The sequence below is a fragment of the Pygoscelis adeliae genome, unplaced genomic scaffold (assembly GCF_000699105.1).
Source record: "Pygoscelis adeliae isolate BGI_AS28 unplaced genomic scaffold, ASM69910v1 Scaffold186, whole genome shotgun sequence".
Lineage (NCBI taxonomy): Eukaryota > Metazoa > Chordata > Aves > Sphenisciformes > Spheniscidae > Pygoscelis > Pygoscelis adeliae.
In genome coordinates this window covers 9,145,316-9,158,873 of record NW_008825071.1, presented here as the reverse complement: position 1 = coordinate 9,158,873, position 13,558 = coordinate 9,145,316, and the positions used below count along the sequence as shown (strand labels likewise).

Sequence of the window (13,558 nt, the reverse complement as noted above, 5' to 3'; positions counted from 1 at the left end):
AAAATGCAGAAGGTCAATATCTAAGTAGTCAACAACTGGACATATTTTATATATACTCTTCTTTCAAAAGTGTGTTCTTCTGGATTAAGGGGGAGTAAAGAGTTTGCGGCTATGTTTTTAGCCATTTTTTTCCTGTGAATCTTGGTTCATCTGCCAAAAGTAACTTTAAAACTCACCACCTAACTTAAACCAATTTTTGTCCTCAAAAATAGCAAGTTCCTGTTTGGCTAAAATCACGAAATGGCTAGAAAAGAGGGACCCTAGAAAAGAGTTCAGGCCTTAACTGCTGCTCATGGTCTGTGAAAGGCAGTGGTCACCCAGGCAGTTGGCACCTGGGCAGCTCAAACAGCCCCTAAGTGCTCCCTCTCCCCAGTCTCAACACCAAAATAGTAGATGGTAGAGAACATAAGAAGCTGAGGATATTCTGAGGACAGATTACAGGGGAGAAAATTAAGGAAGTATTGCAGGAGAAAGACACTAGAACATGGGAAGACATTAAACATACCATGGTTAAGTTTAGGGGAACAAGACGTTGTCCTGGACTTACTGCAGGCAGTGTTTGGAAATGGAAGGAAAAGCCCCGATGCTTTTCAAAAGACAGAATAACATTCAATGACCGTGACATAGCATCTCCAACAAGGACAACAAATTCATGTTTTAGTGTTACATTTGCCAAAATCACCCATAATGTGATAAACCATTCAATTATTTCTTATTAGATAGAATATTCTTTCTTTAAACTTAATGGCCAATACACTACAGAGATTTTGGTATATTAAGTAGAAGGAATCAGCATTAACACTGCAAAATTAAACACTCAAAAATTCTTAAAGTTGAGATTCTTCCTCCAACTTCCATCCAAACTGCATATTCTATGTAATGTCTACTACATATGCACATATATGTTTACATATATTGCAGGAAAGCCAAATACAGAAAGCCCTACTTTGCACCTTTAAATTAGTTCATAATTTTTCCACAATATTCCTTTTTAAACACTGCTTCTCTAAGCTGTACACTATATGAAATAGATTTAGTATGATTTTGCAGTCATTTCCTTGGAGTTTCTTTTCCGGTTTGTTTCAAAAGCAAGCAGAAAAGCACACGTTGCAGAGGCTGCAAGAGCAGAACCTGGTCTGCAACAAGGAGCCTGGAAGTTGGATCCCTTGCATCAAAGCCATTAAGTCTCTGTGCCCTTAAACCACCGAGTTTGTAATTTCCAGTAAACACGTCTGCACAATCATCTCTTTCACATTCATTTTCCAATCCGTCTAATAGCAGCTAAAAAAAACCAAAAAGGAACTCATCTGTAGTTGGTGTCTGATCTAGAGTTCCCAACTGAAGTCAGTGGGAGTCTGTTCCTTTTCTTGTCTGGGTGCTGGATTAAGACCATGTAAAACTACTTTTTTTTTTTTCCTTTTTCTTTTTCTTTTTTTTTTTTTAAACCTTTTGAAATACAGCCTTTTCTAAACACAAATTTCTGCCACTTCAGGTTTCTGAACACAGCATATTAGTTACGAGTTCTGGAAATTAAGTTAAAGTATCACTAATATTGGCATTTTAATAACCTTATAAAAAAGATATATAAATCCTTTTCTGGATTACAAGCATTGATGTTATAGACATGTCAATATTTAGCAATCTACTTGAAAAGAAAGCACATGTAAGCATTGGTGTGGAACGTGTATTTACACACTTGTGTACATATCCCTTTTAGATGTAAGTTAAAAAATTATGACTTAAGATACTTACATATAGACTTTCTACTTAATTTCTTAAAAATAAATTAAAAAATGCAACTTGAAAACAGAAGCATACATATTTACAACCATAAATACAGACAGAGAACACAGTCTGTGCCAAATACATTGCCTAAAATATTATTGCTACATCTCAATACCAAACTGTTTAAGCTCATAATCATTTTAAAACAAAAGAAACCTGGTTCGTTCATAACCTGAACCACCCATGATTACTTTCTGAGGAATTTTTGCATAGCTCCAAACCTCCTGTTAAATAAAGATACAGAAAAAAAACCCAGTATATTGTATTTTCATTTTATTGGATAAATTAAATTATTCTGAATATGTCTGTTAAGAAGATGGTTCATGTAAGTAATTAAAATTATAGGTCTGAGAGATAATGAGATCTGTGACTAGAAATGGATGTTTATTCTGCCTTACGTGTGATTTCCCACATTAAGTATTTTTCATTTGGAATTATTGGAAATCGCTTGGCTAAAGCCCCAAGTGCTCAAGAAAAAAATATGGAATGCTTCCAACCTTCATTTATAAAGATAAAAGTATTTTAGTAGAACTGAGGTGAATCTGGAGTGAGATGAGGGAAGGGTTTAGAGGATTCTTGTTTGGAAAAAAGGGAAAAAAGAAAAAGGAAAAAAAATCACAAAGTCATGGTAATGAAATTTTCTTGGGTATACAGAGGCCTGCAGGATTCCTTTCCCCACATCTCACTAACCTTATGGATAATTCTGTTCTGAAGCGGTATCAAAGGCATCCATAAACCTTCTTGAGCAGAGACCCAATAATGTCTCTAACAGGCATCGGGAAGCCCATGAAACACAGAGACTTAAGAGTTCTTAGCGGTGTATGAAGGGAAAAGACACCATTCCTCAATGTTTCTTTGCAATGAGTCTCCATAAACCAAACCTTCAGGACTGACAGCGGGCACATGACTGCTGGATGTAGTTTCTGCACCATACTTGACAGGAAACTGGCTGGTCAACAAGCAAGGAAAAAGAAGAGAGTTGTATCAAAGCATGAAGCCTGAGTCGAAACAAAGACCAGGATAAACCTTTGAGCCTTCCTGGTGGGATCAGAGCTAGGCATAAGTACAGCTCAACAATAGTATGTATCCAGCCCTTATACACACAAGGAAGACATGAGGCAATCCATGCTGGGGCTGAAGCTGCAGGTCACTCCTGAACATGCAAGTGTGAGCCAGTCACATACCTCCCAGGACACCCCAACACTCCACTGAGAGACAGAAGCCCTGAGCTCTCCAACTAAGCACCAGTAATTAGCAAGAGGAGTACAGAAATGCACGCATGGTCCATTTGTCAGAGAAAGTCACTCAGTTCCCTTTGTACTGTCACGATCACATTCAACAGATGACCGATAGGTGCACACAGCCCAAAGACATGCTAGTAACGTGCTATGTCTGCAGTCTCACACTAGGTGATCTGTGAGTGCAGACAGACATGCATGTTGAGGGTGGTCATGCAAATTCTTCCAAGCTCTCAGGCATGACCCAAGTTGTCTCAGACCCAGTATTAGCATCCTGAAACTGTCTTGCAGGAGATGGACCCTGGGAAAAAACATAACCTCTAAAAGAGCTCCTATAAACTCTGAATACTTTTAACGGGCAGTTAAGTGAGAGGTTGCACATTTACCCTGAGAATTTGTACTCTATAGGAGTCAGTGAACCTCAGACCAAAGAAAGCTGTCTAGAAAAGTGCATCCATGAACCTCTCATGAAAGTAAGAGAAACTTGCTGACATTCTCTTCAGGGAAGCACCAAGACCTCTGCAAAGACCCTGCATTGTCATCTGGGAAGACAAAACCCCTGTGCTGGTTTTGGCTGGGATAGAGTTAGTTTTCTCCACAGTAGCTTGTATGGGACTGTTTTGGATTTGTGCTGGAAACAGTGTTGGTAACAGAGACATTTTAGTTACTGCTGAGCAGTGCTGACACAGAGTCAAGGCCTTTTCTGCTTCTCACCCCACCCCACCAGCGAGCAGGCTGGGGGTGCACAAGAAGCTGGGAGGGGACACAGCCGGGACAGCTGACCCCAACTGACCAAAGGGATATTCCATGCCATATGACGTCATGCTCAGCATATAAAGCTGGGGGAAGAACAAGGAAGGGGGGGACATTCGGAACGATGGCGTTTTGTCTTCCCAAGTCACCGTTATGTGTGATGGAGCCCTGCTGTCCTGGAGATGGCTGAACACCTGCCTGCTGATGGGAAGTAGTGAATGAATTCCTTGTTTTGCTTTGCTTGCATGCGCGGCTTTTGCTTTCCCTATTAAACTGTCTTTATCTCAACCCATGAGTTTTCTCACTTTTACCCTTCCGATTCTCTCCCCCATCCCACCGGAGGGAGTGAGCGAGCAGCTGTGTGCTGCTTAGTTGCTGGCTGGGGTTAAACCACAACAACCTTGTAGAAGATTTACAGTTAAATAAATATACTTTCAGTTTAATGCATCCACTGAAATATGGACAGAAGCATTTTGTGGGTAAAGATATTTGGACTGATCTCTTTCTGAAGCAATAGGGCCAACACAAATCATGACAGATGGTCTTCAGACGTCCCTTACAACCAAAGCCAGGTAAAAAGTGCTAAACTTCATAAAAGCAAACAGTTAGCTCTTTTTAGTGAAGATATCCAATGTCTTAATGGTCTTTTCTGAGAATGAAGCCTCTGTGTGCTTCTCTCTGTGGCTGCAGCTATGATAAGAAAATAGAGGGTGGCTGTGAAAACAAGCAATTCATGAACATCCAGTATTTTCTGGAGGACACAAACTGCCTTTTAATGGAGTCTGCTACACGGGCATCTAAGGCACCACAGAAAGGCTGTTTGGTTCAAGCTGCACCACTGAAGAACCTGAGGAACCATCTGGCCCAACTATGTACTGCAAAAAAGGTGGGAATACGTAAGGCTTCCTGGCAGTCTACATGATAAAAGGTATTCATTTTCTCTCCTCTTAACACAGCCCAGAGATAATTTCAGATGGTGTCAGCTGCAGGAAGCATATTTACACCAGAGGCACACTGCCCTTTGCCAACTGTCGCAGTGCTTGTGCTTTCTGGAGTTATGCCACTGCCTGTTAGATAATGGCTATTCTGGTCCAATTTGAAGAGGATTAAATCCTACAAAGCAAGCGTTTCAATTCCTTCAGAAAATATCTCCTTATATTGTCACTTGAACTTTCTCTATCTCAGAAGAGAGTGTCTATCAGGTAATTAAAAAAAAAAATTAAAAAGTCACTGTAGGAGTTGGGAAGCATCTTGACATTCAAATCAGTAGTTTCCCTCAAATTATCTTCTGATTCTCAGTGCAGTGATACATCAACACATGTGAGAGTAGAATACATCACGCTCTATGTTGTCTCCAAATCATCAGATCGCAGAATAATTCCTGCATTTGACAGGCCATTTCCTGAAAGTGGTCGCAAGGGATCCACATCACCTGGCTGACAACTGTTGTTTCTCCTGGGGAACTGGTAGAATCAGCAGCAAATAAAAACGAACCAGAGACAAAGCATGAGATCTCTGACACTTGCCACCAGTGGCTATCTTTCAGCCAAGAAGTTTGTGGTTTCACCCTCTGATAAGTCTCAGCTCTCACAGCTACTGACAGAGTTACCAACGCTGGTTAAAAATGGCAGCTAGGTCCTCATCACAAGCAGCCTTCTCAGGGATTTTCCCCCAAAGCAAGTGCTGTTGCTCACCGCAGCCTGCTTCCTTTCAGCATGGAAGGAAATGTCTTTCCACCACAGAAGGTCTGAAGGTTAAAGCTTCTCTGATGTTGACAGGACAATGACAACTCTCAAGAAATTACTCCTGGAGCCTCCCCCGACTGCCCTTCCCCTGGCACAGTGAGTTTCCCAGAGAGAGAAATGTCTCGGAGGTAACACAAGCAATGTGTAAGCACATCAAGTATCAGAAAGCGGCTATCACAATAAGATTGTGAAGCCAGTGAAGGAGGGACAAAGACCAGAAATATTGAAGACTAGAAATGTTTATTGAAAAAATCCTGCAAACCAAAAAAACACTTAGCCAATGGTTGAGAGAAACTGAGGACAGGGTACCCACAACATAGGAAGGGGCAGCAGCTTGCTTGCACAGCGTGAGGCTGCTGCTGAAGCAAACGCTGTCAGCACTCAGCTGCTTATGAACACCCTGGGAGTGAGCATACATATATATAACAAAACTACTTGAAGGAAAACAATCTTTTTTCCTCATCTAGGGAAAACCCTACGCAACTTCGATTGTCATTCACATAGGTAAGAAACAAATCAGTTACTACATAGATAAAATAATCTTAAGTAATTACAACCTGCTATTCGTAATCCTAAAGATTTTAACTCCAGTTCACCAACTCTCAGTTTCATCTCGCCTTGTTTAGGCAGCTCTGTCATACGTTGGATGTTAAAAGAATACTCAGCCTATCCCCTCTCCAAAGCCAGTAAAAGGGAAACACACGGCTTCAGAAGTCACTGCAGATCTTCTAAATATCTAAATTATCTTAGAGATAATTATCTTCACTGACCATAAAGGGAGCTGAGCAAAACAGACTCTCAAATTACAGCACTTAGGCAGCATAAATCCAGGCCTTAATACATAAGTTCAAAGGGCATGTGACTAGACACTTTGGCTTCAGAGAAATAACATCTGTGTTTAAAACCTTTGCTGACAACACCGACCATAGTAATGGGCAATATTCTGGTTTAAGAAGGTATTCTGAGAGCAGGCTCTACACAAACTTTCAAGGGAAGGAGACTACTCCAGAAAAGCACGTAAACAACTGATTTTCACTGCTGAACACTGACGCAGCTTAAGTGTAATTCTTATCTAAAGTAATTCCTACACCTTTTGATTCATAGGACAGTATATAACTGCTGTGGAAATGAATAGTTTCTATTTGCACATCCAATTTTCAGTTTAAAAGTAGGTGCTTAACTGCAATTCTTTCCTGACTTTCCAGGTTCAAGCATCATATCTGAGTACCAGCATGGCAATTCAAAAGCCAAAGTCGACCAGCTGAGAGGTACTGACTGAGCTTGAATTTTGCATGAAACCATTCTTGGCCATAAGTTACAGAAGAACAGTGTGCACCTGTTCCCAGGCTTTCAGCGTGCTTTCCAAGAAGTTCTGCTAATTCTAATAATTCAAAACAAAATTCCATCAAATTTGTCTTTCATGAAGCACACACTGGATATTTGCATTTATGTAAGACTCCAGTTTAAGGGCAGCAAACAGAGAGACTTGCAATCTTTAATGCAGTCTGACCTTACAAACACTGCAAGGTAGGGAAGTATCATTATCTCTGTTTTGCAACTGAAACTTTTATGACCTGAACATCAAAAATATCATACAATATGTCATTCTCATTTAGGACCACAGTGGTAGGGATGTACAGGCATTTGGCATCTTGGTAAGATTACACTGATTTTCTTTCACAATGGCACTGTTAAAGCTCTGCTCACTGAGGAGTTTTACAAAGGGAGAACTGAGGCACATTAAATTTAAAAGCGTACACCAATAACAGATGTACTTAGCATTTCTTATACCAAACCATCTATTTTATAGCAGTGCTCCTAGTGATATGTGCTGCTACTGGGAGCGTTCAGCACTTCCACTAATCACACTACACAGTTTCAAACTGGATGTTAAAAAAAAATTGCCTACAGCTTGTCTTATAGAGTAGAACAGCCACAGAAAAGGGTTATTTGGAGGTCAGGGGAATGCGGGGAGCCCCTGCAGAGAAGTTTGCATGGCTATATGTTTCTCCTTAAAGCAGTGGCTTCAGGCTCAACTCTGGCCAAAGAGCCTGCAGTAACTCTACCATGCACAGGACCTGCACCTTCTGACTCAGAGCATAGCAGCAGAGGGGGGATTACAGCCTTGGCAACACCAGATGTATTTTGTGCAGATGAAAGAATGGACTGAAATTCTTCCTTTGGGAAATGGGTGTACGGCAGAAGACAACAGACAACTGGTCTTTGATGCTAGATGTTACATTGGGAAAGATGGGGAAGGAAGGAGAATTGGCGTTGACATTCTCATTCAGGAAGTGAGGAGATTCACTCATCTGTGGAGCTACTGTATGCCTTTAACGGGATACATATGTGCATTAGGCCCCATGCTTTCAGTATGTCCACTAAGTCTGATGATTTCAAAGTACGGATACACGGGGCTTGTGAAGCATCTTAAGACCTATGAACCCTTAGCAAACTGGTCAGGGCTTCCAACACGTAGCATCATTTGGACACCAAATACCTTAAAACTCCAGACAAGTGTCAGAGAAACAAAACATCTCATCCCATCCCAATGGTTCAACTTATCACTGGGAACAAAGGTTTTGTGTGCTCTTGTATGCAACTCAGGAAGTGAGGAAACACTACAATTACCTGCAGCCATTCATGAGTTCCAGAAGATAACCTGTCTGCTAAATCTTTCATTCCCCCTTGTCCCTCCCTTCCTTTCCCCTATAATCCCCTCAAAACAATGAGTATAGACGAAGTCACATATCCTTCTTTTTAGCAACTTGCAATGAAAAGTGACGGACAACTCTAACCATGAGAGTTGATTTCTCTTTGCAATGCCATATGTGCACTTGAGTTTGAAGTGGATACACTACTCCAAACATAAAGGAGTAAGCTTTGGAAACCGCTTGGGTGTAAATGGCTGTGAACCTATGTAATGCATCATTATGTGTTTCGTGTACACTTCACACTTGGCAGGTTTATTACTACCTAGAGCTTCACCCTTCCTGAAAACAGCTCCTTTACTTTGCCATGTTATGTTATGGTTTGCCTTATATACAGCCTATGGCAACACCCAACCCACATTATTTTTAAAAGTGGCAATGGCTTTAAAGGAACACAAAAGCACAGGAACATCACAAATGATACCAGGGATATGAAGTTGCCCTTCCTTCCCTTCTGCCCAAATCAAGTAATAACTAAAGAACTGTGGAAGTTCAGTCCTGTATTTCTCAAGTGCAGATCAAAACAAGCCCTGAGTTACTAGAATTTCTCTGGTAGTCACATTGCAACTTCCTCCTCCGTCATAACAAGATGAGCAGAGGAGCCCTCTGACACACTCTGCCTTCAGAAAGCCGCCCCAAGGGAGTTCTAAGCGCTGGTAAATAACCGCAGATGACACTGTTCTTTAAAAACAAAAAAAAATAGCAGAGCTTACATAAGCAACAATAAATCAACTATATCTCTCAGCCAAGTTGAAGATGAGACCAACCTGGTGGTAAACCAAGATTTCCAAAACTGTACTCTTAATGCTTAAAATTTTAAAGCAGAATCAATATCCTACTGCCAACAGAACATATTCTATTTCTCAATTCTGTCAAAACTGTCTTTCAAAAATATTTTGCAACAGTAAGATAACAACTCTTATCCTTTAAATACAGTCACCCCCTCACACACACTCTTTGTAAAATGAAAATCATTAAATATACAAACTGAAAACGTGGACAATATCTACTCTTAGCTTTGCTTCTGTTAATAGTTATGCCTAAAGTTTAAGACCTTTCTGAGCTGAAGCATCTATTACTTAAAGCACAGTAAATTTTACCACAGCAATGACAGTTAGAAGACAGTGTCCTTATTGCAAAGATCACATTTCAGTATTTTCAGGTCCAATTCAAAAAAGTACTTGGGAACACTGTTTTAACAGCCTAATTCAACTCCTAACGGAAATCTTTCTGTAATAAATACAAAACTACAAATATTTTTCACTAAACACTGGTTGTAGGTACGAAAATGAAGATGAAGAGGCTAATTTCCAGAAATTACATGTTAGCTAAAAAAGAAAGTTTTTTTTAAAAAAAAAAAAAGGAGAAAGAAAAAAATTATAAAAAAATAAAAATCAAACTTCAGATCCTGCAAGTTTCCTAAGTTAAATTCACCAAAACTGAATCATCAAATTACAGTCTTGGTCAAAGGATAGTGACTCTTTTTTTTTTTCCTCTGTCTTAATATGTGTCGGTATCATTATATTCACTATAACGACCAATTACAGATCACATAACTATGTTGCCTCTGAGCCAAGAGGAAATCCATTCACCATTTATTTTTTGTTTTTCCCATCCTGCTGCATGGAGTAAGTTGTACTTAATTAGTTGGAGTCTTAGATGGTTCTCTTGCATACATTTGTGTAAAGTAAGACTGCAGAGTGGAATGGAAAGTTTGTTTCTTCCTTTAAACTGTAACTAGCAATGCAACATTATCTATACAGAATAGTGTGACATTTTACAGCCCCTGAATGTAACTTCTGGGCACGGAGTTAATTTATAGGCATTAACGTAGCTGAGAATGGCAGCTGGGGAAAAAATTGGGAGACAAAACATTGAGTGACAGCAGTAATTAATTAAAAATTCAAATAGCACAAAGTCCATCTTTAAAAAGAATTCCAATAAATCAGTTAATGAAGCCATCTTCTTCCTAATTCCAAACAAACTATTATTTTAATTCTAAATTACTTTGAACAACTGCACCTTGTATGATCTTCTAATGAAAGTGAAAGCTTTGGAACATTTTTGTTGTTGTTGTTCCTATAAAATCTTAAGTTTCAACCTGAATTCATGACACTGAAATGGAAAACATGTTGACCTCTTTACATTTTCAGCGCAGAAATGATGCTGCAGTCATCTGCTCTGATTTAACATAATACAGGACAGCTTCACTGTAATTCTCACACACTGAATCCAATGACAGTGCTTCAACTCAAACATGCCTTTTACAAATTCATCCAGTTTTAATCTAAAGGCTTGAATAATGAAGAATCTTTGTTAGCTTGTGCTTTGACTCCTGGATTTTCATGACTATTTTACAAAGGTGATTCAATTATACAGTAGCACTTCATCCCAAAGGACACTGAAGGCACTTTACTAACTGAATGAAATCAACAGCTCTCTAGTTACCTTTTCAAGGTATCACTTGGTAACTGTTTAACAACTCATTCACCAGTGGATTTAACTCTTCAGACTGCCTCAGATTTAAACAAAATAATCATTGCTGTTTGCCATTCTGCTTAAAAGCGTGAAGTGAAAAAAGAACCACCAAACCCTCAGCTGTGTCAGTGTAATTTATATGCTCTAGTCTTTTACACTTCTTCCACTGAGTTTAACAAAGGGTGTATTTCTTTGCCTTAAAGCAAATAAACTGTAATATTTTAAAGAACATGGTAATGGATATCTTCATCATCCTGGATGAAGCCTGGATATTTTCAGGCTACAAAGGGCACTGGAACTCAGTTGCACCAACAGCATCCCTTTCCTTCTCCCCTCATGCCACAACCAAACCAAATCACCCTGGATGAAAGAAGGCTTAAGTGCTGTGTAACGCAAGATGACTAACAGGGGTACCAAGCTTCTCTGCTGCTTTTTCCAAGAGAACGGCAACAAGTCTATATATTGACCTTGACCTATTGACCATTGACCATGTATGAAAACCTTTGGTTTCTAACTGATGAAGATACATACCCCTATAATACTCAAGCCTTTCAGGTAGTCCTGACGAGGTTGGGCTTGTGGCACACAGCCTGCTAGAACCACTTTCTTCTTCCCTTCTTGGGCTTTCCTAAAGAAGGACAGACAGAGAGTGTGTTAATATTTTCAAAATTGATTATTTTCAACTTCCAAGTAATCATGTTGTGCATGTGACACGGGGAAGCAACCACAATGAAAACACTCCCAAATCAGAAGCAATTTGTACACATTTGAACCTCAGAAACCAAACAAACCAACACACCAAAAGAACGCCGTATGAAGCTATCAGGCTACAGCACACGTGGCTCTATCTACAGAGACTGTTACCACTGCGTATCTTGGATAAAAGTACAACCTTGAAAGTCCTAATCAAGTTCAGTTAACCTTTATTTACCACAATGATAGCAGAGAACCTGGTCAAGAAAGATGGGACAGAGATATTAAGCGCAATTCAAGAAATGTTACACAGAATGCAAGGGACAGCCTATGCAGATAGGAACCGCTAGCTCAGAACATAAGCATTTATGTAGTACCAGTCAGAAATGACCAGCTACATCAGTCTTCTGATGTTTACTTAAACATGCTTATTTACTTTTAAACGTGCATTTACTTAAAAATGTTTAACGAAATGTTTACTTAAAATCATATTGAGCATTTTCAAGCTTTAACTGCTTCCCTTTGGCAGAGAAAGGTTTGCCTGGATATTAACTTACATAATTCCTTAGCTTTGATGCTACCTTAGCACCAAGCAGGAAACCAAAACACTAAGATTAAATGGTTAACACTGCTCATTTCATTCGTAATATTTTGACTCACTTTGAATTCAACACTGAATATCAAGCCATCACCGAATCTTGAAACTACAGGAAGCCCTGAACAAAACTATCGGCTGCATACAAAACAGTGAGATGCAAAACCTGCTTGTGTTCATTCAACTTTGAAGATCATCCATTAACACATTAACCCAACACGACTACTGCATTATAATGTGCAAAACAGTAAAGAGGGGAAGCACTGAATAATTTTAGCAGGTTTGCTAGGTCTGACATATTATGGGTTGCTCTAAGAACTATCTTTCACAGTTGCATGCTGTATGACAGAAGTCTGCCAGGAGGTTGTGAAACTGGAACCTTGAAAATCTGTATTTTCTCCAGCAATATACGGATTCATGAAGTGTTTACTGTTACGTTGGAACAGGCTAAGACATGTCATAACATTTTTCAGAAAAATTATCTTATCCAAAATACACAATCGCTTAAGACAATTTTATATTCTTCAGCTTGCTTGAGCCGCCTCCAAGCTGAATGCACTAGAGAAAGTGATGTTCAACAAGCACAAGGATGCTACACTGACTATCTGGAGATCTCCAGCAAATGCAAATTTAACAAAGAAAAAAAACCAGACTGGTACCACACACAGTTCCACTACTCAGTTTTCGCTTCATACTCATAATATGGACAAATTTATTTACAAATTATAGCTCCAATGAAATCTCACAAGGACACATAAATTGTAATATTAAAGGAGATCACAGGCCATCTTGCCAAATACCTTGTGTTGGCTGCTGCACTAAAATGAGCTATTTCGAAGGAAAAAATTAAATATCCTATACACAGACAAGTGTGAAATAACAGGAAAATGTATCACACCTATTACCTCATATCTAATATACATGCAGCAAATCTCTGTAAGATATTCAATTTTGTTTTACTGGGACTTTCAGGAAATCTTCAGACATTCATCATACAGAGCCTCATTGGTCCTCTACTTGCATGCTAAGGTGTATAATATAAATGCAAATCCTTTCATCTCTTCCTTGATAGTATTTCTGTGGATAAAGAACTACGACGAAATGTTAATTTAGTATATTTCTTAGGCAGGGAACCTAGCAACATGTCTCTGAAATCTGCAATCCTTCTTTTCTTTCAGCAGTAAATATTTAAGGGTTTTGCAAAACTTCAATAGAGGTCACCTACTTCTACATATCCAAGTAAAAAAAAGTTCGACTTCATGCATTACCTAAAAATGTCACATAGCACCATGTGACACTCCACTAACTCAAAGGATAAAAATCACTACTTATATAGTCTAACAGACTCAACCTAATGCCTCAAGGCAAGACAATAAGACCTGTCTCCAGCAAACAAAGCACACATCCCTAGGCAACTCTGCATCTGGTATAATCTGCTGCAAGCAACAGCCGTCTCCGTCTACTTGAAAACCTGTGAGCGCTACAGAAGAAAAAGCTTTTATTCAAGTCTTTTTATCGGGGGGGGGGGCGGGGGGAAACAAAAAAGTTTTCCTTACACAC

At 39.4% G+C, this 13,558-nt stretch overlaps 1 protein-coding gene across 1 annotated transcript in view; it reads right to left on the bottom strand.

Annotated features, from left to right (window-relative positions):
* CDKAL1 (CDK5 regulatory subunit associated protein 1-like 1) overlaps window positions 1–13,558 on the bottom strand; it is a 436,847-nt gene that overhangs the window by 291,151 nt on the left and 132,138 nt on the right. Inside the window, exons 4-5 of the mRNA XM_009326510.1 lie at window positions 11,242–11,338; window positions 1,901–1,913 (exon numbers count right to left, since the gene is read on the bottom strand). Of these exons, the coding sequence (XP_009324785.1) occupies window positions 1,901–1,913; window positions 11,242–11,338 (110 nt within the window). The remainder of the gene's footprint in view (window positions 1–1,900; window positions 1,914–11,241; window positions 11,339–13,558) is intronic.